Below are 25,356 nucleotides of genomic sequence, written 5' to 3' on the forward strand. Positions count from 1 at the left end.
TCAGCGCCCGTTGCTTAGCACCCCGCGAGCAAACGGCCGTTACTCAGCGACCGACACCCGCCGCCTGACGTCTGCCACACGCCGGTGCACCACCCAAGCTGCATCCACTGCGCACCACGGCCGCCAGCTCCACCCTGCTGCGGGCGACGCTGGAATCAACGAGCCACCCCGGGCGAAAAAGCAACGCCGTGGACGCGAACCCCCCTCCGTTCGGCACCGCCGACCGAGTCATGCTAGGCTAGGGTCTTTGCCTGTTTACGACACCGTGCCATTCTTCTGATGAGTCGGTTCGACTTCGCACCACCACGGTGCCATCCCCGGAATCTAGACTGCAAGGCTGGACCGCCGTCTCCAGACCCTCGAAATAAGAACACCGCTGCGCCCGCTCAGCGTCTAGGGGCCGCCTCCACCAATATTCTGACAAACGTTAGACACCCCCGGGCCCTGTTGCGGCTGCAAGGAGAAGTAGGCCAACAGATCCGAAACCCTCAGCGATGAGTCTGGGCCTCCACCATCCGACAAGCCCCGGAATGACATCTGCGCGCTCAAGTCGACGAGCCCTGTGCGACATGATTCAGCCTCAGTCCATTCTCTGTGGTCGAGACCCTCATGTCTGACCTGCCGACTCACTTTGCCGCGCGCCTCTGCCACAACCGCCATAAGCGAGCGCTTCCACGACCAAAAGGCGGCTATGGCCATCAGAACGGTACCTGTCCATCGGAAAGATGAGACATTCGGAGGACCCCTTCGCGGACATCACCATATACGACAGAGGCAGACAGGAAAAGACAGATTCGATTTCGACACCGTTCTCAACAAAAGTCCATTTAGCCATCAGAATGTCAACGCCATACGGTGAACATCCGGCAACTGTTAATCGTCAACGAGGAATTCCTAGCTTTTCCCAGGTCAGACATACCCACCTCATTCTACAAATACATGATGAACCTCACTACGGCATTCTTGCACATCTTAGATGCAGTCGTATTTGGCAGGTAGTCCCGGACCATGTCCAGATACTTCCCGCCAACTTTCGCATCCTGCATGTCTCGAAGAATGTTGCCGAGATGGGTATTTCGAATCACATGATGTAGAAAACCCACCCACAGCCATCAAGTCTGCGAAAGATAAATATGCGTTTTGGGTGTCTGGACGTCATTCAAACTGTCTTTGTCTCTGGAGAAGAGGACACCATGCTAATGAGCAAAGGCCAGTCGCGAAAACCATATTCCTCAGCTCATTGGAGATAATGCAAGATAGAGGCTGCGCGGCTGTATCGGGGTGCTGCGACACCGAGGCGCGCACATTGTCGGCAATTGCAATCCAACGCTCTCTTCCACTATGTTTCTTGACCACACACATCCTCTCTTGATCCACGACGCATGAGGCTTGAGCGAAGATCTCTCGAAACGCTGCAAAGAATGCACTATGTCGATACGATTGTTTGGCTCTGGCTCTCCAGAATCTTTGTTGCGATTTTCCGCTGTCTGTTTAGCATAGCTTGCGGTCAACAAATCCTGGTTGCTTCTGCAGACGTCCAAATTGGAGAGAATATGCTTACATTCAGGAATGGTCGCTTCAAGGTCATACCACATATTGTTCGTGCCACCGCCGCATGTGAATGTGTTCATTCTGGTTATAGCACAGCCGGAATGTTCAGGATAAAAAGCATATCTTAGCCAGGCCTTGGGAATGTCCGGCCGTTGAGAGGTCCCTGAGTATTATTGACATGGTGATCATAGTGATACTCGAGCTGATATCTGCAAATCAGCAGTGGGGCAGGACCTGTGTTTATATTCCTGTGGGAACAAAGTCCGTACTGACTTCATATATATCGCGAATGTAGCTGATATGCCCAACGGCTACACAGCAAAATGAAGACCCAACTCGCGATACCAACCTTCGAAAGCAGCTTCCCAGATAGCGCTTCCATATGATTGGGTACCCACAGCAAACCTGCCCACGAATATGGAGACCTACCTCTCTACGAAATTCGTCAACAAGCACCATTATTTCTGGCCTAAACCTGTTCAGTGTTTCTCTCTTCAGTTTTACAACTTTCCATCGTAGTCTCCTCAGGTTCAATCCTTCCAGTCCCGTCAGTGTCCGTAGCGTTCATTTTGATCGCCTCCTTTTCCGTCCGGTTGTTCTTCTTGCCTGCAGTCTCTGTATCAGTAGCACTCTGCTGTCGTCAGTGACTCCAAACCTTGAGGCCGTGACTGGTCTCTAAAGACTCTGGATTTTGTCATAGATTTCATCTTCTTTAGTCTCATTGCGTGCGGCAATCACCGCGGCCGCCCCAGCCCCAGCGCCTACGATAGCTGCATTCACCGTCCCAGTAACCGCACTCCCATAGAAGCGCTCTGAGCAAGGGCAAAGGCCGATCCAACAACAATATTCCCGATACAGGCCTGAATTCCCGCGGCAAAACTGCCTATTGATTATGTAAAAGGCGTCTTGAAGAACGGGAATAGTAATATGTACCTCCAAGAACCCCTCCAGCACCCCAGCCGGCCAATCCAAGAGCGATGGGCCAGCCAAATACGGCACCGCCCGGCGCGCTTACGATGGCCGCAACTTTTGCACCCTTACTCAAGGATTTCCTAGTATCATTGTGTGTCTAGTTCGTCTTGTTCTCCGTGTTCCAAGGTTTGCTCCAGATCATGTTGGTGATGCGGTTATTAAAGCGGGGTTTAGACTTGAGAAGTGTTTGTATTGATATATTCATGATTTGAAGTTGAGGGTGTGGCCGTGGGTGGATGTTGGTGCCTAACGTTATCGGACGCAGTGCTATCTTTATAACGCGGTCCCCAAGTATGTCTCAGACAGGAATGCAGCCCCAAACATCTGACAGGCAACACGAAACCAATACAGAGTGTGCCAAGCCCACCGCGATCCAACCATCTGAAGACAGCTACGTTTCGACAACCTCATCTAGCTTGCCCTTCACGATGGTCGTGGCCACGGGCATCATCTCCAAGAATGGCTCAAGGTACGACTTGTTAGCCGTCATGAACTCCATCAACTCTGCATCCTCGTACAAATCCCGCGCTGCATCAGAGGCGATGGGAGGGATCTGGGGCGCAGGCTCATCGTCCCAGCGCAGCGGCGGCTCCTTGGGCTGCAGCTCTGCCGGGAGCGTGCTTCTAAAGCCGTACACGCTCAAGGGGACGTCTAGCAAACCGGGACTACCGACCTCGCTCGGCAAACGCGAGGTATGTGCGTGCTCTCCTGTATTTTGTCCTGGGATCGATGAAGCGGCAGTCTTTGCGTGAGGTGGACTTCCTGGTTGGGAGCGAGCAGGGCGCCCTGCGGCAGCAGAGTTGGCAGAAGATACCTCTTCGCGGCTCGTCTTAGCCAGGGGCGTCCGACAGATGCTACTACCCGCGCTGCTCGGCGTCGAAAGGGGAGCGACGGCCACGACATCGCTATCTCGGAGCGCCGCTAATCGAATCCGCAAACTCTCAGGGTCTGGCGTAGGTGTGGATGTCCTATCTGCATTAACCACCCGAAGCGTCCTCCGAGCATCCGTCACCATGCCTCGAACTGGAGGCGGCTTGTTCAGACCCAGTGGCGGCTTCCTATTTGCCTGTCCTGAAGGAGACGAGGCAGCTTCGATGGCTGTTTGCATGCGCCATGCTTGCTGTTGGTTGTAGAAGTTTTGCTTGTGCCATTCGAGGGTCTTAGTTTCTGGTACGGTGGGTGTGGGTCGCGGGTGGTACTGGCTTAGGTGGTGTGAGGGTTGGCTGGCGCTGCGGCGGGGGTGGGACATGGCGGTAGTAGAATTAGGGAGTTGTAGTGTTTGAAAAGAGTGAGTGGGGCGAGCGGTTGTTGAGGGTGTAGGTGGCGAGGCTGTAGGTTTTAGTAGACGGAAGGTAGCCGAGAGGATCGCTGACTGTCTGTCAGGGGTGAGAATGAGTGGGCGGTCTAAGAGAAGGTGAATTGTGTAGTCATGTGGTTGTTTAGCGAAAATGATTCGGTTTGCAAGGGGACGTGAAAGTGTAGACTCGAATGTTGTGGCAGTCAAGTGAGAATTCGGCATGCTTCTAAGATTTGCTCAAATTGAAGATTCCGAGAGCAATCCTCAGATTCTTCTCAGGGGGACTCTCGCAAGAGGAAGATGCTAGAACACCATTTCATACTACTTCGATGTAAGGCGCGGGGTAGAGATAGTAGAGCCGAGTTGCTACACCTGTTCAGCATGCACACGAAGTTGGTATGACCCCCACTTTACACAATGCATTGGGACTACCTAAGTGGTTGCCTAGTTTGATCGCTATCATTATTTGAGATGAAGTCTAGGACCAGGACCATGGTCCGCTAAAGGGCTATCCGGTACCGGCAGACAGCCCCGATACTGGAAAGGAACCGCAGAAGAGGAGATACGAGGCGAAGACCCCTGTCCATGCACGGATGTAATAGTTCGCCCTGCGATAAGCTTAGCGCCAGCTGCGCCAGCTGCGCCAGCCACAAGATCGGCCTATGAGTTCGTCACCGCGTCTCCACAGACTGAGAATCTTCTCACTTCCTTCCCACGGCTCACACAACAGTTGCGCTGCGTGGAACATTTGACGTGGAAGAAGACAAAGTTTTCGTCGAAGATGGGGGCCAAATTCATGAATTTCGCCGCTACTGCGACCTTGCTGTTCGGTGCGTCGCTAGTGCACGCTGTCCCGGTACGTACACCCTTGCTGAGCATCACTTCCAAGATCCTTTGTACTGATCAATTGCACGTGGCAGTACTCGCCCAGCCTGCACACGGGCACCGCCTTGGTCCTCATTGACATCCAGAACGACTTCATCAATGGCTCGCTCAATAACCCCCGTGCTCCAGCCATCTTACCCAGGGTGTACAAGCTACTTGACGACCACGAATGGCCATTTATCGTAGCATCGCAAGACTGGCACCCCAAAGGTCACGTGTCCTTTGCCTCGGCCCATCCCGGGTCGCAGCCCGGGGGCAGTGTGCAAGTCCAGTTCGTCGAGACGCCGTTGAAGACAGAAAACCAAAGCCTTTACGCAGATCACTGCGTACCAGGTACATGGGGTGCACAGCTCGAGACCGGAATCCAGTCTCGATTGTGGGATCTCGAAGGTTACCGCGCGCCTGTCCACTACATCAAGAAAGCGCAAGACCATAGCGTGGACTCGTACTCCGCGTTCGCAGATAATCAATACCACCGCTTCACGACGCTCAACTCTGAACTCTCGCTGCACAGCATTAGTACGATAGTGATTACCGGGTTGATCACGAGCGCATGCGTGCGGGGGACGTCTATTGATGGGATTAAACTCGGCTACGAGGTCATTCTGATTGAGGATGCGACGGAGAGCATTTCGGCCGAAGATAAGGCCAAGGCAATCACGGAATTGAAAGGCTGGGGTAAGTGGAGTTCGAAGCTATGTGGAGTGAAACGCTGACGTTGCGCAGGGGTCCAGGTGAAGAATTTGACGGATTGGGAAGCTGAGAACGAGAGCGACAGTAATTGACGTGGAAAGGTTTGTCCATGGTCAGTAGCAAAGAAACAACCCAACACGTGTTTAGTAGCAATGCAAAAACCGAAGTTTACGCTCCGAGGACTCTATGTTTTGCGCGCTACCTAAGCATGAACTGATTTAGTAGATGGGTCCCCTCCGCGGTCACAAGACGAAGGTACGACCGACCATAAGGGTTTAGGACGTGACTGCGCGAAGATTTCTCTTCCAGCCATGAGAGACTTGTGCAGTATCACTGGTGCTTTGCGCACTTGCTGTGGCCCCCACATGACTGTCCGTCGGGCGTTTTGCCGCCACACCATCGGAGAATCTACGGCCGCACGATACCGTACGCAGTCCAAACGTTTCAAGGCGGGCCTTTCTGATGACTTGTAACTATAACGACATTGGTGCGACTTCACTACCCGTTCAGGCATCTTACATTGGCCTAAGGCTTAAGCCCAAAGCTCGTGTGACTGGGATGTGCAAATCAATAACTGCATTAGGAAAATCGCAGGGTAAGCCGAACGCAACGGCGTTCTTTCAGCCCCTCCGGCCCTGACATTAATAGAAAAGTGGAGTATCAGAGCGACCAAATCGCTGACCATATATGGCCTGACTCAGAATTCGTATACTATGTACTTAACGCACTAGATGACGCCCTGCTTGTGCGGCTGCGATCCATATGGGCAGATATGATCGGGCTCAAGACATCCAACATGAACCGCCTTCCTACCACCATCCTATTCCTCCTTGCGCTGGGAACCTCGACAGTTGCCGTCCCTGATCCTATCTGCTCCGGCCTCTGCACAGGCACAATTCGTGACCCCGCAGTCCTCCGTCGCGACGATGGCACATGGCTTCGCTTCACCACCGAAGGCAACCTGCGCATCGCAACCGCTCCATCCATCAGCGGTCCCTGGACCAGCAACACCGGCGAAGCGGGTGCCATGCTCCCCGGAGGCTCCATAATCGATCTCGACCCCGACCAGCGATTATGGGCACCCAACGTATTCTTCAGCAATGGCCAGTTCTACTGCCACTACAGCGTCTCGACCATCGGCTCGCAAAACTCTGCTATCGGCGTCGCGACGAGCGTCACTGGCGAGCCGGGCAACTGGACGGACCACGGCAGCATCGGGTTGCCGGCCGACACCCGCTACAACCGCATCGACGCAAACTTCTTCCGGGAATGTGACACCTGCACGCCGTACCTGAACTTCGGTTCCGCTTGGGAACATCTCTTTCAGACGACGCTGACGTCCGATTTATTGAAGTGGAGCGGCGAGGCGCCCGTCCACATCGCGCGAAACACTTCATTTCCATCCGTGCCGCAGACGTATCCCTCCATCATGGAGGGCGCATTCATGTGGTGGTTGCCCAACGTCAACGGACACAAGTACTTCTACCTGTTCTTTTCCTCCGGCGCGTGCTGCAATACACCCCAAAGCGAAGAAGGTCTCGAGGCGCCTGGCGACGAGTACAAGATCATGGTGTGCAGGGGTGAGAGTGTTACGGGTCCTTTCACTGATAAGGATGGAAGGAATTGTTTGACGGAGAATGGGGGATCGTTGGTGCTGGGTAGTCATGGTGATGTGTATGCGCCGGGGGGCCAAGGGTTGGCACATGATCCGGATGCCGATCGGGTTGCGCTGTATTACATGTATGGTGAGTGATGATCGGAAGCAGAAGAGACGTGGGTGAGAGCTAACATAGCGTAGTGAACAAAGCGGATGGGACATACAACGACTTCCGGTTCGGGTTCAACTGGCTCGACTTTTCTTCCGGATGGCCTGAGGTTGTGGAGTAAGCTCAAGATATTCCCAATTTACCTTCAATTCTAGGATCCCCTTCCCCCGCCCATACTTTCTTCGTCGCGCGTAAGTATTACAATTTAGTACTGTTCATACCGATCGTCATCTTCTGTCCCATCAGCCCAGTCTGCCCCCACACTCAACTATGATACACCGGATTTCCCTCAGCCCACCCTACCGGCCTGCAGCAATACCACGTGTCCGTCATTCCCTCACCATCCCCTCTCATATTCTGCTCCACGCTCGCATACAATGTCCATCCACTCTCCTCCACCACCCCCAACAAATCTAAAAACATCATCCTCGTCTTCAAAGTCCCCGCATTGATCACCGGATCCAAGTACGGCGACCCCCTCCTCATCATCCCCGTGAATTTGACCTCGCAGCACCCCTCCACCTTCTCATGGTCCTTGAACTTCATCTCCAGCCTCTGGCTAGAGAGGTGTTCGAGGACACGCAGACAGAGGCCCCGCGGCGCATCCACAAATCGGAACCGGTTGTGCTGGAACACGACGCTGAACCACTCCTGCGGCGCAGGTGCGGGCATCTGGTGCCGGAAAAGCAGCGTGTCAGCGTCCCACAGCACCTGGCTCACATCGGTGCTCTGCATGAGGACCCAACCCTCGCTATGTAACGCCCGTAGCAGCGCGCAGACCAACCTCTGCGCGTGTATCGCCTGGCCCTCTGAGTCGCGATCAAGGACATTGCGCAGGGCGCCGATGCCGAGTCCGTCGGGATTGTCTCGATGCACGCCCCAGGGGTTGCCTTTGAGTTGGAGTTCGAGGAGCTGCGTGGAGATCTTTTCGAGCTGGATGCCGCGAGTCCAGACGGCTTGGATTGTGGCGCGGAGGAGGGAGTAGAGGGCGGGTGGGAAGCGGAGAAATTGGAGGCGGTCGGCGGCGTGGAGGGATACAGCAGCGAAGCGTGTGCGGAAGGCTGGAGATGCGGGTCGGGATACATGTTGTGCCGGGGGTAGGAGAGAGGGCGATGGTAGGGGGGAGCCTTGATACACCGATGCGTGCGGTTGGTAGGGACTCGATGGTGCGCGTTGGCGGAGAGGAATCTGTGGCGGTGTGCTGATATTGACGGGAAGGTATGATATAGATGAACTGGGCGTATGAGTTGACCCTGCTGGTGGTCCAGGGTTTGTTCTAGATGTCGATGACGGCTGGGCGCGTTCTGGCGGAGGCGGGTAGTAGATAGCCGAGGGATTGGTACTTGTCCCTGATGAGCTGGGCGGAGGAGGAAAGTACACATTTGAGTAATCCGGTAGTCTGTCCATTGCTGCTGCTGATATTTCGAGCCCATAGCAAAGTCTTGGGATGACATCCTTATAAGCGTCCACAGAGAAAACTATTCTCCAGACACTCCTCTCTCACATTCTTCACATCTCGAAATAGCAGCCTCACTCCACCGTACAAAGTGTCCTCGATTCTTACAATCTAAGTTGAGCATCCGCGGGCGCTATTTATATCCCGCCGTGCGCTCGCAGGAGGCGCAGTTAGCACCGATCGCGTTAGCCGCGCCCTGCAGAATGTAAGACATATAATCCTGGCGCTACGCGTCTAATGCGAGATAAGCGACTCGAATGACCTGAGATGTGTTTCAGATGCTGCTCGACTGCGGGGCTGCATTTCAACATTTGTGGGTATGCTTATCGAGCAGTTGTAGATCACCAGGCTCGTCGAGCCTTCCGGTCGGTGTACCACACGAGCCAGTGCAAGTTTTTTGTAAGGTTTCTAACAATAGTTGAGAAAGCTTGTTGAGAGCACCTAGTGATTCTGTGTGCAAATACAGGCGAGATGCTTTGATACAATACACGTCCAGACGGTTTCTATGGGATAGATGCCTACGCATTTTCTTTGCTGCCGAAACTCATGTTTGGAGTCTGGAATGTCGTTTAACATGGAACTAAAATATGTGAAAGTCGAGTAGTCGATGGTATATCATCACTGGGTCTTATGTAGAACACCATTAACCACATTAGTGCGAAACAACCGTTCATGTATTAATCATTACTAATCGCCTAGCTCCATAGTGTGCACATTCACGACCCTCTTTACCCATACATCTAAATAAACCTGCAATAACATTAACGCAGAAAGATAGCACCAAGCACGACAAGCCCCCGAGTCTTCCACATGACAGCATTTTGTTGAAGTTAAAAGCTTGGCTGGAGGAGATAAATTTTCTCTCAATCTTGCTTGTTCAATGAAAAAACAGTTCAACAAAGTATGGCAATCATGAAAGTTCTGAAAACCTGAATTGAATGTAAGCTTACACTGCAGGTTGTTTAGTAATATGTGGCGTCTTTAAGGTTCACAGGCAGCTTTGGTATCGGGGCAGAGAGCTCGGGAACTGAAAGCTTGGCTAAAGCTTCCAGTTCATTCCTGCAAACACTGACATACGTCGATGATCTCAATATCCTCATCTTAGCCCCAATATACATTCAACAGAGCGCCAAAAACACGCAGCACCCTTTATTACGCAGGTGTTCGGGCGCACCATGGCGACCTCCAAGTCACTCCCGCACGAGGTTACCTTTTTGATATTGGAAAGCGCTGCGCGTTCTTGGTCGCTAAAGGATCTTTTTCGTCTGCGACTGGTTAGTAGTGAGTGCCGCTTCGGGTGACGGAGGACTATTGCTAAATGTGATTACGGAACTCTTCGACGACCAAGTTGCCCGCGTGGCCATTCGCTGCGGATGTATAAGCCGCGTAATTAGAACACAGGACAAAGCCTTCGGAGCCCTTTCCGCTCGTATCAAGCTTATATACTTGCACTTCGTTGCGGACGAACACGCCCGAGGCCGTGCGTCGGTGTTTTTTACTTTCGTGTATCGTGTTCGTAGACTCGAATTGATGAAGCGCAACATTTCCCGGACCGCCACCGACGAAGTGAGTGTAGTGGCACGAGAAAACGTGCTACGCGAGCTCGTGGACCAAGTAGACCTAAGGATCTTCAATCGACGTTTCTACCACGATCAATGGGTATTCTTCCGACCTCTGCGAAAGTGGCTTCGAAAGTATGACCAGCTATTCCAAAACATATATTCGGATGTCACGATATCTTTGGCACTATACCTTCTCCAGCAATGCTGGTCAACCGGAGTCCCTTTCATGACGGAAAAGGTACGGGCCTTGGTCTCGATAAGTGTGTCAGAGCAATGGAGACATGCGTTCACCCACGACATTCTCAAGTTTGCCATCACGGTCGATCGTGCGATGTTCGAAATTATCCACCCTTTGTTAAAGAGCAACCTCAAGAATATCTCGCTAGAACCCTACATCCAAACTGCGGTTCGACGTCAGCCTCACTTGCGACCATGCTCGTCGGCGCGCGCTATATTGGCAAAAGTCGTCGGCACCAGAGGTCCGAAAACCGAGGACCATTGCCAACTACTAGGCAAGGCAGTATTGTTAGCCCAACACGCTGGTGAGAGCGAGGTCTCCACGATCATCATACACCGTTTGCAGCAATGCAGTCGTTTCTGTGATCTGCAAGGTCTCTTCATGGATGTGTACGGGACCAAATTTGAGCTCAAAAATCGACACTCCTACACCTTCACCAAGGAGCGGATGAATGCAGTCAAGCAGCAGGCAGAATACGAGCTGCTCTGGCAGCATCGGTGCCAAAAACGTACTTGGAAGCTCCTTTACGCCCTTTATAAGTTTTCCTTCCGAGTTTCTGTGCACCTGCGGTTAGGCAGAGCTACGCGGAAGTTGCTGTAATCTCACGAGAAATAGTCGTGGATGTGCATGCATACTTTACCCGCAGCGACTAGCGAACCAATTCTGCCAATATCGCGTCGGGCCTAAGAATGCACAGTTGTACTGCTCTACCTGGGAACACACAGAGCGCCACGAAACATTGAGTACTTTGTACTCTGTCGACTGAACTGGTAATGATGGCAAGGGGCCAATACTGCTCATCGTCCTAAATCTTCTGTACACTGTATATATGTACTCAACAGGGCGTTCACCTTCTGATCGACTGGTCATGTGGACCGTTACGGGCTTCTCTCGGCAAACATGGGTCATCAAGGGTATAAACGGTGCGTAAGGAAGCTCGATCGAGGGTTTGTTACTTTCTTCCATGGTTTTGTTTATGTGGGAAGACTTGGTCTCAATGCGGAAGGTCAGCTGCAAGCTGTAGGGCAGTGGAGAGAGCAGCCAGCTCAAAAACAATATCAACTCAACGTAAACGATGTGTGTTGCATAACCAGGTAGCATGAATGTGTATATTATCATGTTCTTGGCAGATCGAGCCATCTAAGCGTACTTCAACCGCTCCTCTGTCCACCCGGGTCGCAGATAGTCTCCATCAAACCTCGGGCTCCAGCTGCTCTCCAAGACATAGTCTTGCTCGAGCTTCACATCCAACTTTCCACCCTCCTCTGTCTGTGCCCAAACACTAACGCCGATAGTATTATCACCCGAATAATTAAGTATACCTGGCGGCACCGGGAAGCGCACTTCGTTCCCGACGGATGGATTGAATCGACCGTACTGGTAACCATTGACGAAAAGCTGCACACGGATAGCCTTCGATGCCGGAGCGTTTAAGACAAACGAGAACGCGGCGTCTACACCCTTGGGTACATTGAGCGGGACAACAGTGCGGTAGAAGTGGATGCCCGCTCCTGAGAAGCCCGTGGAAGGTGAGCTGGAGTTCCAAGCAGAGTCGTCGAAGCCAGGAAGGTGCCAGCCTAGACGTTCAGCGGTGAGACCACCTTCGCTCAGTGGGCCGCGCACAGGGTCGATCAGTTGTCTTTCGCCATTGACTTCACCTGCGATCTTCCACTTTTTGAAGGATGCACCGCCTTGGAGTGATGCTCCAAGAATGCCTCGCGGGTCAGTCGCGCCACCGCGAAGGTCGTGTCCAGTGTTGTCTTGCGCCACAAGGAGGACGTTGGCACCATTCTTGTTGAGCGTTCCGTTGGCGAAGGAGACGACGAGACTAGTCTTACCGACCGTGGAGTTGCCGATGTAAGAGCCGACGAGTTCACCATTCAACCATGCAGAGAAGCCGAAAGCCATACCACCCTGCAGGGTAAGGTTTACACCTGTAGCAGATCCATCAAAGTAGCCACGGAAGAGGTGGAAGCTGTTGTGGAAACCATAGTCATCGACGTAGAGCACAGGAAGCGTCACAGGCTTGGTAGGATTCGGCGTGGTCTGGTGGGCTGCATCCACCCAAGCTGGACCGGAATCGTTGTAGCTCGCCTGCTTCTCGGGAAGACTGTCGCGGACTTTCCAGGAAGCCAAAGACGGCAGCTTGATGGTGGTCTTTGAAACGCCAACGCTTCCCTTGAGACTGCCATACGAGGTCTTCGAAAGTTTGACTTTCTTTCCGTTCCAGGTAACTGATTGGTAACGCTTCGAAGCGAAGACTTCGATCGCGGTTGCGTTGGACTCGTCACCTGTGAGTTTAAGTGTGCTGCCATCAGAGGTCACATCTCGGACCAGATACGGGCCCTGCACGAGAACTATGGTGGTGTCAGCTAGAACCCATATCACCGAAAAGGCGATAGGATCTTACCAGACTTGTCGACAGGCCCGATCGGGTCATCAGAGAGGTTAGGAGCCCAAAAGAGGTATGCGGTCGGCCTATCAACGACAACGACCTTGACATCGTTATCGAACTGCAAAACGCTCTTGCCGCTCACTGCGTTGAAGCTTGCGGTGACACCCTGGCGATCTGTGTAGAATTTTGCCTTCGACCCGCTCGCACTCTCAACCGAGCCCTTGCGCGCACCTTTCACATGGAACTCCGCTGATTCTCCAGCAGGAACCCATAGAACAACGGTGGGGTTTCCGTCAATCACCGCGTATGTGAGTACCTCCGCAGTAGAGTATGTCAGCTTTTGCTTGCCGATGCTGAAGTCCGTAACGATGATTTTAGACTGATGCCCATTTAGCACGATCGATCCAGCGTGCTGCGGAATCGTCAATTCTCCAATAGATGTGTTGACGTTGAGCTTGAACGCCTCCCGGGTGCCTGAAGACGACGTTGAGTGGATAGTCACGTAGAAAGCAGCGTTTGTGTTAGGGTTGCGAAGCTCACTAGTCGCAATCGCTGCATTATCAGAGTAAGCAGTGCTGTTGGCCACTCGGTTGGTCACTGTAAGATCTTTGGCGACCCGAGTGAACAAAGCGAGACTCTTCGTCTCATAGTACTTGCTGTCAATTTTGCGGTTCTCGCTTATTGGGCTGGAGTAGTCGTAGCTGGTAGCAACAACGGGGCACGCGAAAGCGCCCCAGTTGGTTCCTCCGTACATCATATAGAGCGAAATGGCTGTGACGCGTTGAGATATCAAATTGCGGTAGAACCTAGTACCCGGTCAGTGCATGTCATTACTGCATGTTAAGAATCGTAAGTTACAAATTGGCAAAGTCTGCCCCGATATCAGCCGGGCATCCACCTTCGGGACCACCCCAAGGATTGTAAGATCCTCCTTGGAACTCGGGGAAGAAGCTTGGCTGCGTCGGGCTGACCTCCTGAAAGTGGTCGTAGTAATTGATCACTTGGTATGGAACGTATTTGCCGTTGGTCCCCGTACATTCATCCAAGTTGCAGCTCCAGCATGATGGGTAGCTGTCTAGGCCTGCGACGTCAACATTTCCAGTTGCATTTGGAGCAAAGTCCTCGGACCAACTCTTCGTGTTCATGTTGGGATCGTTCGCAATGAGAGGCACGTCAATTCCATTCTCGCGTGCAGTGTCTTCGAGCGACTGCATATAACGGCCGGCTGCAGCATTCGGGATTTTCGTATTGACGTTGTCCCATTGTTCGCCGTATTCGTTCTCGATCTGGTACACGATGGCATTCCCACCGTTCGTGACCAGGTGTTTGCTGGTAATTTCGGAGAACTTGGAGAAGTATGGCTTCCAGGCAGCTGTGTAACGGGGATCGTCGTCGCGAAGTTCTCCGTATGCTCCAGTGGTCAGCCAAAGCGGGAAACCACCCGCATTGGCTTCAGCATTAACGTACGGTCCGGGGCGGACAATAACGTACAGGCCGACACGCTTCGCAGTCTCGAGTAGTCGCTCGAAATTGTGAGCACCGGTTTCGAAGTCCAGAGTCTGGTTAGTAGCGCTATGCCAGGCCCAATTGCCGTAGAAAGCAACTTTCAAGACATTAGACGATAGCAATAGTTGCGATCACGCACACTCACAAGCTGTGAAACCCGCTGCTTTTATCTTCTCTAGAAGATCATCCCAAACTTCAGGCACGGGAATCCTCCAGTAATGCAATTCGCCTGAATAAACAAACAGTCGCTGGCCGTTGACTTTGAAGCTATAGTGGTCCCATTGGACTACCTTGTTCAGGCCATTGTCGTGAAGCGGGTATTGACTTGGTGTATTTGCTTGCGCAGATGCACTAGAAGACACGAACGAGTCCAGGACAGCCAAAGCTGTAATGCCACTGAGGAGCTTCATTGTCGCGATCGCGCAACGATTCAAGACTGGCTGTGAACGCCATTTTGTTGTGCAACTTCACGGCACCCCAATGCGGAGCTATACTCCGATCCAAATTACAATGCAGGTACTAGCGGAATATGACCATGTCGTAACTCAGTTGCTGCGGGGACTCCACAGTCGCGAAGTGGTCGAATTGGTGGATTTTCCCGGGCCGTGTCGCTCCGCGGCAGAATGTTAATGGCTAAGGAGTGGGCGACCGGGATAGGATGCACCGATCAGCTAATGCGCCGAGCCGAGGTCTGTCGGAACCCCGGTTTCTGGGATGAATGGTGATAGAATGAGGGTTGGAGCGAGATGGAAGAATGGATGTGAGGTCTAGGAAGGGTGCATTGCTGTGATTGGGATGGTTCCCGATTTCATCGACATGATGTCTAGCCCGATGGAGATCATTTTAGGGCTTACGGCAACGCTCTTCTAGAATTTCTGGGGGCTCAGCGCTAAAAGCATGGCTACTGTATACAATAACGACTGTCAAAGACAAATGAGCGATAGTGTGTACGGGTATTGATGACTCTTGGTTCAAATGTTCCAAGCAAAAGATCGTCAGCCTTGTAGCCATCATCAACATCCATCATGTCGTTGAGACACATATGCGACAGGAAAAGTCGTCCACGCAGCTGAGGAGCCTCGAGTCAGGATCTTGAGCCTCATAATAGCTCCATCCAGGCCTGATCCTGGGCCTGAATCCTCATTGGCGGAATTGCCTGGCTTTTCTTCGCGGGCGAGATCTCGGGCTGCAGCTTGGCCACACTGGTGGTTCTTAGGACCCGGCCCCTAGCGTCTACAGCTTCCGCAACAACGTGGTGAACCTGCTTTCCGGGAATGTGGAAGCATGTCTCGAAAGACTTGCGGGAATTCTCTCCCAGGAAATGCTTCCGACCATACCCGCTAGCTACAGCATAATACCGCCATGTCTCCGTTTCCGTGTCGCCGTTCCACGAGACATAAACAGCCGTACCCTCATCGTTCAGGAGAGAAATGATTGCAGGCTCTTTATTGGGTAGAGCCGTCCAACTGCAGCGGAACCCACGGTAGTTCTCAACACCGAGACCGAGGTAGCCAGAATCCATATAAGTATAGAGGAGTATTCTACCCTTCGCATCGTATTCAGTCAAAGCGCCCTCAGAGCCCCAATTAACAATGACATTTCCGTTTGGTAGAAACTGCCTTGAACCCTGGGACTTCGAACGAAGACTTTCAGGCGGATAGAAACCTTCGACAAGCTCAGCAGTCCAAGCTTCAGTGTCTAGCTTGATGATCTTTCCGCTACTGGTTGGAGCGGTCGCAACCTCTTTGCCACGTCTATCTTAGTGCCATGAGCATAGTTATCGTATAGAGACTTATACTCAATGTTTGTTCCCTCCTCTTCGCCCTTCAACTGTTGATGGAACCGAGCATGGTGTTGAAAGCAAAATGTAACGTTCTTCCCCAAAGTGAACGAAGAGCGTTTCCCGTCCAGTCGCCAGATAGAACCATTTATGCCATTGATCTTGTGGACCGAGCATGCATCTCGCGCAGATATTATACACTCGCCCTCAGAGTTCTTGTCAACACTATTGATGTGGAAGTAATCCCAAGCGTCGGAGAGTTGTAGCCTGCGCCAGCCTGGCCCGATTTGATCGGCAAAATGGCTTCTGTTCAAGATTAGATGGACGAATTGACTAGTGCTGGGTTCACTTATCCTCGGGAGTGACATGATCAAGACTAGACCACTCAAAGAGAAAATCTCTAGTGGTGATGTCAAGCTCCTGGAATATAGTGTCCACGATCCACTGCTGCTCCTCGCTTGGGCCGTAAGCCGTCGGATACTGTGGAGTGGGCTGGTAGATCTGAATGACCGCAGTGTTATCGCTGACGACATGGAACTTGTGTTTATCGGTCAACTTGTGATTGCCAGCGCGCAACTCGCGAATGGTCTCGTAGTGCTGATCTAGGATGCTGTGCAAAGTTAGTCGAAGTTGGTCTCCTGAGCCTGTTCAGCCTCTAAGCTCACGTGGTGTGCCCGTGGTCATGCCCATAGCCCGCATTGTGGTCAATTTCAAAACTAAACAATACATATTGGCCTTTCCACTTTGCGGCCTGAACTCTGGTCGCCCAAGTTGAATAGATTCCGTAACCAGACCAAACAAGATCGCTATCATCTCGGAAAATGTACGGACGTGCTTGTCTAGGATCATGCTGCTCGGTCGTTGTTTTAGGATGTCCGGCAAAGAGAGCAACAAAGAGATGTCCCTTTTCGACATTCTTGGCAGCTGGAATCGTGATGTTCAAGCGAGGAGGTGCTAGGTCGGGGCGTGACTTGTACTGCCAGTCGGCGGACGCGACTGCAGGGCAATTGCTATGGCTATAACATGCTTCATGATCTGGAATGGCACTGCTGTGGTCTGAAATTTTCGCATTCGACATTTTGCAGGAAGGGTACATTGACCCCGTGAGGGCTTTTGAACTATACCAGGTTCTTTCGAGTGGCGGGATGTTTTCCAACTTTCTGCGTTGCAGTACTTGTGCAGAAGACGTGATGTAGGGGTATCTATAAACATTGGGCTGAGCGTCAGTCGTCTCTGTAATGGCATACTTACGGCTGCCTTCCCCTCATGACGTTCGTGTACATCAGAAAGCCACGAGTCACAACCACACTTTTGTACGCGACAGCGCCAATAAATTCCAATCTCATTGTTTATCTCAAAACACTTCAAGACTCTGTCCATGTACCTTGCTCTGGCCATTCCAGATTGTACCCGCCAGGCTTTCCACAATATGGGAACTTGGTGTAGGAAAACTGAACGTCATGCTTCCTGAACCCTGTATCCGCGAGCGCCTTAAGGTTCTGTCCCATGCAATGCTCTGTATGGTGGAGCGGCATGATCTGGCCGTCAATCATTGCCCCCTTGTCCCTCATCCGATGCAACTTCTTCATCAAGAACAAACAGTGCGTTAAATGGTACTTCTCGCGCACGAAGAAACCCGGTCCGTTGCCTTTTCTGATCTCTTCGACGCTCACTTCTTCTGTGTAGTTCTCGGTGCGATAGTACTTGAATTCGTTCTTCGCGATGTACTCGAGGAACTCGGCTTCAGTGGCAGGGTCGGCACACTCAGGTGCAAGCCAGGTAAATCCGGTTGTTTCAAACACGCATCCTCTTGCGCGAGCCTCGTTCGCGTTTGTACCGCAGTGGTCGTACTTCAGATGCGATGATTTCGTCCAAGACATTGCGACGATGGCAATCAGGATGGCGACTATGACGGAAGACACAATCAGAAGTACTGTTCGCCATGACCGCGTTCTCGATGGGTATTGGCCGATCTCATGATCTTCTGAGTCTACTTCGGAGAAGTCTTTGAACTTCTCTTCGTCGCTAAAAGTCGTGAGGGCGGGATCTCGGTTGTCTGCCATCATTCAAGGTCGTCTAGAGTGCGATAGCAATAGAAGAGTGGGTGCAGGGGGACCTTCCCCTTATAAAGGCTGCGCATGGTATGTATGGTATGTAGCAACCCCGACCAACTTTCGCTAAGCGCCCTGCATCTACGCCACTACGCACGAGAGCTTTGAGTCCTCTTGAGCTGCCCCACTAGTGTTCGAACGTCATATGCAAAGTTATCGTGTGTAAAAAGCTCAAGAGAAGTAAATATACAGATCTAAAGGGCTACCTAGTAAAAGGACGACACCCTGGAACTAGGTCCATACAAGCCGTAGACAACCTCTAGAATAAATGATCTGTTCGATCATGATTCAAAGATCCATGGATACCACAATTACGCGTGACAGCATAGGCAGATGCCCAGCTTCCTTCGAGGCAAGTACATCCAGGCATGTCCGTATCTGCACGATAACAGTTGTACCTTCCGGTTTGGGTATAAGCTGGGACGAGTACTCAGTTTCTTGAATAAAATTGTATGTCGCGAATCGTCCTAGGAATACTTTATATACATTGCTACTGTGCATCTTTGACCAGGGCCGTGGATCCAGTTCGCACTCAATTCATGTTTTTCGATGCAAATTAGCGTGGATTAGTTGAAGAGAAAGTGGTGTCCACGGATTCCTTCACCTTCCGCTTTCGTGCTAGTGTCAATTGATTTGATGCATCTACAATGATCATGTACAAACTGAACTTGAGATACTGCGTACGATGTGCTGATCATAAAACAAGTCCATTTTTATGATGTGAATGCCTCTATGGTCAATTCGCATGCTTTGCCTAGTCTGAGACGTGTAAAAGTCATACACTTATGACCTTCACAAATCAGTAGCAGATTATATACTATGCGATTCGAGGTCCTTTACTAGAGAGTGAAGGCGACTTCTGTCGATGAAAGCTTTTGACAAATCACATACAAACGGGAGGAGTAGCGATGTTCACATGGGCCGGCCTGGGGATGCGAGGCAGGGTTCGTAGGGAGCTGCAGATGAGGAAATAGGTAGTGGTCTACGCCGGTGTCAGGTATTCGATGTATATTCGCTTGCATATTGAGGAATGAAACTATGCTAGTGATATCCATCCAAAGCTTTGTGCTGCGCGGCATGAAGCGCTCGACTAAAACCACACGTCAGCGTGCAGGCCCGGTAGCGCTTGCCTCAGAACCCGTGGGATGTCGCAATATCCTAGCCGAGAAAGGACGGACAAAATTCTCCCACTGCGGCTCGCCATGATGCTGCAAAACCATGTCGCCGCGTAACGCTGAAGAGGCTAGCCAGGAACCCGATGAGAACACGCCTCTCTTGCTAAGGCCGCCGGAGGAAGAAAATTGGAAGCCGCCGCGAGGGTTCTTCTGGGTCGAATTAGCGATTTTTGCAAATGTCTTCCTGTATGGCTTCGACAGTACCATCACGGCGGCAACATATGCTGTCATCAGCTCGGAATTTGACGCCGCGAATACATCATCGTGGCTAACAACATCGTATCTCATTACCAGCACGGCGTTTCAGCCACTCTATGGCCGGTTCAGCGACATTTTTGGGCGGCGCGTCTGCTTCTTTGTGTCGACTATCACGTTTGCAGCTGGATGTCTGGGTTGCGGTCTTGCGAACAGTATGCTTGTCACGAACCTGATGCGTGCATTGACGGGGTTCGGAGGTGGAGGATTGATGACGATGGGTAAGGGCTGGCCGTGCAACTGGGACCCGACACGTGATTGACTAAACGATATAGCGACTATTGTAAATTCGGACATGATTCCTTTCCGAAAGCGTGGCATGTATCAAGCGCTGCAGAACGGAATCTTTGGATTCGGGTCGATATGCGGTGCTTCATTCGGAGGTTCCATCGCAGACTCTATTGGCTGGCGCTGGTGCTTCCTCGTCCAAGTGCCCATCTCCATCATCGCGCTTGTCCTTGGCTGGATCGTTGTCAAGAACCCCATTGAGCTTCATCCCAGCTGGAAGGAGATGCGAGAAAAAGTCGACTTCTTTGGGGCTCTGCTGCTGGTGACAGGTATTTCGGTACAGCTCTTAGGCCTAAGTCTAGGTGGCAACGAACTACCGTGGAGCAATGCATGGGTCATCAGTTCACTGGTTGGCAGTTTTGTGTTACTCGGGGGGTTCATCTGGGTCGAGTCTCGGACCACTGCGATTCCCGTCATTCCTCTGCGTCAATTACGCGGAAGGAATCCTATCGCAATCCAGACCGCTAACATCTGCGCTGGAACAGCTGCGTATGCGTATCTTTTCATGCTGCCCCTTTTCTTCCAGGTCGTCCTTCTGGACACTGCCACCAAAGCTGGCGCACGGCTTGCGATACCCTCGCTTGCTACCCCTGTAGGTGGCCTCATTGCAGGCATTGTCATGTCGCGCTGGGGGAGATTGATCCCTTTGGTACGAGTAGGAGCTCTTCTCTTGGCTGTAGGTAACGCCATGGTGACATCGTTTTCGTTCCAAGACACGACGTGGAAGTACATGGTGTTTATCTTCCCAGCCAATTTGGGCCAAGGGATCATCTACCCAGCCACTCTCTTCACAACACTGGCCTCGTTCGATCATTCAGGTAAGCTTCGAGGCCTCATGTATAGGGCTGGGATCCGCTGACAGCCGCAGATCACGCCGTGTCTGCATCTACTGTCTATTTGATCAGATCCTTAGGGACCGTGTGGGGTGTAGCCATCAGTGCTGCAATCGTTCAAAACACTCTGAATAGGAGGCTCCCAGGTGCTCTGGAAGGAATCCCGAACAAGCAAGACATCATAGACAGTATCCGACATTCAGTCATTGCGCTGCGCAGCCTACCTCCCGACATACAGTTGAAGGCGCGATTGATATACTATGACGGTATCAGATACTCATTTGCGGCATCTACCGGAATTGCGACTGTGGCTATTGTAGCCAGCCTATTCGCGTACAATGCAGGATTACGAGATACCGCCAGCCACTAGGAGAAAGAGAAATCATGTTCCTAGATCCAATAAGCAGACGCGAGAAGTTCCTGGTTGGGAAGTAAGACCAATGGGTTGATCCTACAGTAAACGTGGAAATAATGACTTGTGTCTAGCACAGATCGTGCATGAACAATATCATTCTCTGTGTTGTGACAAGCCTGGTTCGAGATTGGACACCCCTGGTAGATATCGGTGTGCCCAGGTTTGGCAACTTGTAATAATAGCTTGAAAATTATGAAGACACAATTGCATTTTCACCGCGCGCGTCGTGTCCGCGCGTCATCTCCAAAGGGCGAGGGTCTGCGATTGTCCAAGGTTATGGTAACGATCCAAGAGGTGCTGTACGATTGATTTTGCGGCCAGAGAAATAGTTTAACAACGATATCAACATAAGAGCTGGGTTTTTTGTTCCTCCCATCTCGGCATCGAGGAGATCTTTCTCGCTAATCTCGTATTTTTGTTCTCACTCATTAGTGTCGCTGCCTTCAACATCTTCATCATACGTAACCAGGCATTGGCTGCATAACCACACCTAAGGCCCTGCGTCCTTCTGCAAAATCCTCATGATCTTTCTTCGCTAGTTGCTCTAGCACCTTGTTGATTCTGGGTAGCATGAATGACTTCAGGAATACCTGGAATGGTTGGCCGATGTCATCGTATGCTTGATCAAGTTCTGGGACCAGGTTTTCGAGGACTTCGATAAGGTGTCGGTCTTCATTGTGAATTCTACGGGTATCTTCTGGTGAGTGAAGTGCAGCAGGTCTGCATGCGGCAAGAGCGTTTGGTTCGCATTTCAAGCTATAAGTGAACCCATACAGATCGCAGCAAGTATGTCTGATCTCCAACTTCCAGAAAGTGAGCATCCGGATCATAATCGTGTAGTTGCGCCGGTCACTCGACTCTGTAAGTAGGATTGGTGAGACACGTTCTGCTACAGTTTGGATAGTGAGATCTGTCAACACGTTAGCAAATATGAAATGAGCCGAGGCTCTGTTGGAATCAATACCCAATTTCTCTATTCCATTACCAGGAAGCTGCCGCAATTCTGCTGCAAAAGGTCTGCAAAGAAGGGTCATAGGTATGCAGCCGGACGGGCTACAATGGCATTCGCATTCGTCAGGTTTCTTATCTTCTAAAGCATCCTGGATGCACTGCCAAGCTTTTTGAGTCGATGCAAACCCTATCCCGCCTTCCTCTGTAGCGTCTGGATCTTCCTCGGATGATGTGGTTCGGAGAATAATCCAATTCCAGAAGCCATGAATGTAGTTCAATCGACCTAGTTCTTCTTGATATAGGGACCAACCTATTCGCCATGCAAGAAGGTGAGTTCCTCTGCTTGCAGAGTAAGGCCAAGGCTCATGGAGGTCTGAGCCTTTAGCAAGGAACCAAGTCAGTGTTGCCAGTATGTTTTCCCATGGCTGCCACAACCATACAGAACGCCCCAAATAAAATAAAAGAGGTGTCACAAATCCGTTCACGCCATTTGACTGGTCATTCTGAGAAAGATCTCTGAAACCAGCTTTGTACAAAGCATCCAAAACGTAAGTGCTTATTTTTCCGCCTATTGCAGGTACAGAGTGATATATGCACATCCTGGAAGGAACGAGCGCACTAGGCACGAAGATACCCCGATTTTCGAGCATATTGCAAACTTCGTGGGCCTGCACATCGAGAAGTCTATCATGCTTCGGAGAGTAGTCTGCTTCGTATAAGTTCTTCGCTGCAAAAACTCCCAGATCGTGTCGCTGCTTGGCAATAGCGGCGATGATTGCGTCGACCCTGTCGAATATCGGATAGGTGTGCCAGTCGTACTCGATACAGTCAAAAGCGTATTCCAGGCTCCCAAGGTTCTGAAGGTCAGATACGTCCAGATATGGTCGGATATCTAACCAAAATCGCAACATGTCTGAATCACTGGCGTTCATAACCCACCAGAAATGTTTATAGTGACGTGGTGCAAGCTTCAGCCCATTTTTCATCAGTATTTCGCATCCTTCTGGCCATGACATGATGGCAGTCATTTCATACAGGCCCGGGAGCTCCACACTGACATTGTGGTCTGATTGTTCGCTGGCCAGAAGTGCAGATAACCGTATGTCATCTTTCAAAACGATGGCAATAAACGCTTCAGGGAGCTCGAGTTGGTGTTCCAAGAGGATGCTTTGCTGTAACCATGTAGGTCCGTCACCAGGCGGAAATTTGAACATATTTATGGAAATCGGCACATCGTGTTCAAGCAGCTGCGCAAGGAAAGGTGACCAGACTAGATCATGATCACAAACTTCTAGGCATGTACTAGATTTCGTGAGTATCGTGCATGTCAATCTTGAAAAGTCAGGCCGAAGAGGTCTGATGCTTCGAGAGACCGAGTTTCTCCGTCAGGCACCAATCTAATACAGGATTGACCAATGAAACATGAATCTCAACTACTCTATCGGCTGCGGGTCTTAGTATACGAAAGTGTGGAACTTACTTTCTGCGGAGATCCTTCTCCCGTGCGGTAGCGTTGGTGTGTTTCAGAAGATACCCAGCAAGACATCTAAAGTTGTCCACTACAGCGGTATACATTTCGGCCGTGTTCCGCACCGACCGTTTCCGAATTTCGTATTGGCCGGAGCAAAGTTGCTGTAGAGATTCTCAATACCAAGGCAACCAGGACTAGGGAGGAAGATAGTATCATACATGCAAAAGTGTAGATCCATCACTCAGTCGATCGTGAGGTGATGCTCGACGACTTTCAAAGAGTCTCTGAAGCTCCGCAGCGACGTTCTGCCAAGAATCGGGTCTGGACAATTCATAGTTCTCACGCGAAGCAAACCTTCTGATCAGTGAGAAAGCCTCTGAATCATGATCCACTATGGCGAATGTTCGAAGCCCTGCTCGTATACCGAATCCCTTGGCCAAGCTGTGAGAAAAACCCATGGCCAGCGTATACTTCCGCCGCAGGAGACTGGAGCATAGAGATACTCTCAAGTCTATTTCTGTAATTTTATCGTCAAACGCACTATAAAGGCATTCGGAGGTATGAGGTTTTGTCACACTGCTTGAGAGAACAGCTTGCCACCAGTAACATGTAGAGCTGCTACTCTGTGCCCTGCAAGCACACAATGGCACATTACGTCGAATCTTGGCGTTTCTGTTTTGAAAGGTCCTCAAAGTCCGAGTGAGACCTGGAGCGGCAGACACGTCGCCCTGCCTAGCTCGCAGTACAAATTCCTTCGGGTTGAAGGCATCAACCTTGGTCTCCTAATAAACGTCAACAAACTGATCAAATCACCCACTTTGATAGGTATAACGTTACTAGTCTAGTTAGGCTTGCATGCAATAGCGAAAGCTGTGAAAGGCTGCCTGCGAGCGGTTGTAGCATCGAATAGACTTCATTTACATCTCTACGGACCAACGAAGTTTCAAGATCCAAGCTCTGGAAGCCACTTTGTACGGACTGAGTATATTTTGAGATGTCCGATTGAATAGAACCTTGAAGGGCGCAGTGCTGATCTGTCAAAGCGCGCTGCATCAGTTGTGATTCCAGGGATATACAAGCCCCGAGGCTTGAAGTGTTAAGCTGGCCTTGCTCCCTGGTGATGGTCAGTCCAACCCAGATGAATGTTGATCCACATACATAATCACCGTTAGTTGTGCAGTATGTAAGTTCTGGTGCGTATCCTTGATCAAAGTCCGCAGGTAATTAAGCTCGCCCTTTTTCAATGGGTACGAGAGACGGCACCTGAGAGCCCGGAACAGCTGATGAACACCTTGCTTGGTAGGATTCGCATCATATGGCAGCTCATCTCTGAGTCTGCTGAGGACATTTGCACACGCCGTCACGCTTACATCTGCTGCAGCAACAGAACTTGTCGGACCGAGTTTCCCAAGGACAGTCTCGAGCTGTTCGAGGCCGTTTTCCAAACGATCCAGCCCGGCGCGTATCGCTTCAGCCTTGTCCGCAGCAGTTCTAATATCGTCGATAACATAGTACAGCTTTTGGCATGCAACGATTCCAAGAGAAATAACACCTACAGCGCTCCCAGCGATAGAGAATGGATCGCCCATATTAAATGCGACGTTGGAAGGATGTGGTGGAGTGATGGAGGGCTTGTGGCATGTGGAATGGCTTATGGCGAGGGCGCGGCTGAGCTGACGTCGAAATCGGGTGCCTGATTGGAGGGCAGAGCGAGACTATTGTGTGTTGCGATTCTCGCATAAATAATGAGCATCTG

General features: G+C 51.3%; 9 protein-coding genes across 9 annotated transcripts; 3 read left to right on the top strand and 6 right to left on the bottom strand.

Moving 5' to 3' along the window:
- Positions 1–2,914: 2,914 nt before the first annotated feature.
- CC84DRAFT_1215988 (uncharacterized protein) lies at positions 2,915–3,772 on the bottom strand (the record flags this gene model as incomplete). Its single annotated transcript, XM_018182758.1, has 1 exon — positions 2,915–3,772. The coding sequence occupies one exon, from the start codon at positions 3,770–3,772 to the stop codon at positions 2,915–2,917; it is 858 nt and encodes a 285-aa protein (XP_018037341.1).
- A 730-nt stretch (positions 3,773–4,502) lies between these two features.
- CC84DRAFT_1195333 (Isochorismatase hydrolase) lies at positions 4,503–5,576 on the top strand. The gene is made up of 3 exons (XM_018181402.1): positions 4,503–4,676; positions 4,741–5,383; positions 5,432–5,576. The coding sequence occupies exons 1-3, from the start codon at positions 4,602–4,604 to the stop codon at positions 5,488–5,490; spliced, it is 777 nt and encodes a 258-aa protein (XP_018037342.1). The 5' UTR covers positions 4,503–4,601; the 3' UTR covers positions 5,491–5,576.
- A 572-nt stretch (positions 5,577–6,148) lies between these two features.
- On the top strand, positions 6,149–7,319 carry CC84DRAFT_1163254 (endo-1,5-alpha-L-arabinosidase). The gene is made up of 2 exons (XM_018178216.1): positions 6,149–7,143; positions 7,197–7,319. Exons 1-2 carry the CDS (start codon positions 6,195–6,197, stop codon positions 7,283–7,285), a joined length of 1,038 nt encoding a protein of 345 aa, XP_018037343.1. The 5' UTR covers positions 6,149–6,194; the 3' UTR covers positions 7,286–7,319.
- Positions 7,320–7,428: 109 nt separating this feature from the next.
- On the bottom strand, positions 7,429–8,571 carry CC84DRAFT_1258198 (uncharacterized protein; the record flags this gene model as incomplete). Its single annotated transcript, XM_018184801.1, has 1 exon — positions 7,429–8,571. The coding sequence occupies one exon, from the start codon at positions 8,569–8,571 to the stop codon at positions 7,429–7,431; it is 1,143 nt and encodes a 380-aa protein (XP_018037344.1).
- A 2,958-nt stretch (positions 8,572–11,529) lies between these two features.
- On the bottom strand, positions 11,530–15,035 carry CC84DRAFT_1143190 (uncharacterized protein). The gene is made up of 4 exons (XM_018176400.1): positions 14,467–15,035; positions 13,674–14,418; positions 12,831–13,621; positions 11,530–12,777 (listed from the first exon to the last, which is right to left on the bottom strand). The coding sequence occupies exons 1-4, from the start codon at positions 14,729–14,731 to the stop codon at positions 11,561–11,563; spliced, it is 3,018 nt and encodes a 1,005-aa protein (XP_018037345.1). The 5' UTR covers positions 14,732–15,035; the 3' UTR covers positions 11,530–11,560.
- Positions 15,036–15,420: 385 nt separating this feature from the next.
- Positions 15,421–17,179, bottom strand: CC84DRAFT_1215993 (uncharacterized protein; the record flags this gene model as incomplete). Its single annotated transcript, XM_018182759.1, has 4 exons — positions 15,421–16,075; positions 16,120–16,407; positions 16,451–16,711; positions 16,767–17,179. 4 exons carry the CDS (start codon positions 17,177–17,179, stop codon positions 15,421–15,423), a joined length of 1,617 nt encoding a protein of 538 aa, XP_018037346.1.
- A 240-nt stretch (positions 17,180–17,419) lies between these two features.
- On the bottom strand, positions 17,420–18,324 carry CC84DRAFT_632139 (uncharacterized protein). Its single transcript, XM_018186954.1, has one exon. It carries the CDS (start codon positions 18,165–18,167, stop codon positions 17,466–17,468), a length of 702 nt encoding a protein of 233 aa, XP_018037347.1. The 5' UTR covers positions 18,168–18,324; the 3' UTR covers positions 17,420–17,465.
- Positions 18,325–19,284: 960 nt separating this feature from the next.
- Positions 19,285–21,425, top strand: CC84DRAFT_1258201 (MFS general substrate transporter). The gene is made up of 3 exons (XM_018184802.1): positions 19,285–19,863; positions 19,918–20,748; positions 20,799–21,425. The coding sequence occupies exons 1-3, from the start codon at positions 19,431–19,433 to the stop codon at positions 21,131–21,133; spliced, it is 1,599 nt and encodes a 532-aa protein (XP_018037348.1). The 5' UTR covers positions 19,285–19,430; the 3' UTR covers positions 21,134–21,425.
- A 9-nt stretch (positions 21,426–21,434) lies between these two features.
- CC84DRAFT_1258202 (uncharacterized protein) lies at positions 21,435–25,213 on the bottom strand. The gene is made up of 6 exons (XM_018184803.1): positions 24,759–25,213; positions 24,438–24,714; positions 23,819–24,382; positions 23,610–23,761; positions 22,143–23,431; positions 21,435–22,088 (listed from the first exon to the last, which is right to left on the bottom strand). Exons 1-6 carry the CDS (start codon positions 25,187–25,189, stop codon positions 21,634–21,636), a joined length of 3,168 nt encoding a protein of 1,055 aa, XP_018037349.1. The 5' UTR covers positions 25,190–25,213; the 3' UTR covers positions 21,435–21,633.
- Positions 25,214–25,356: the final 143 nt, after the last annotated feature.

Source organism: Paraphaeosphaeria sporulosa, assembly GCF_001642045.1.
Source record: "Paraphaeosphaeria sporulosa strain AP3s5-JAC2a unplaced genomic scaffold CC84scaffold_4, whole genome shotgun sequence".
Taxonomy (NCBI): Eukaryota; Fungi; Ascomycota; class Dothideomycetes; order Pleosporales; family Didymosphaeriaceae; genus Paraphaeosphaeria; species Paraphaeosphaeria sporulosa.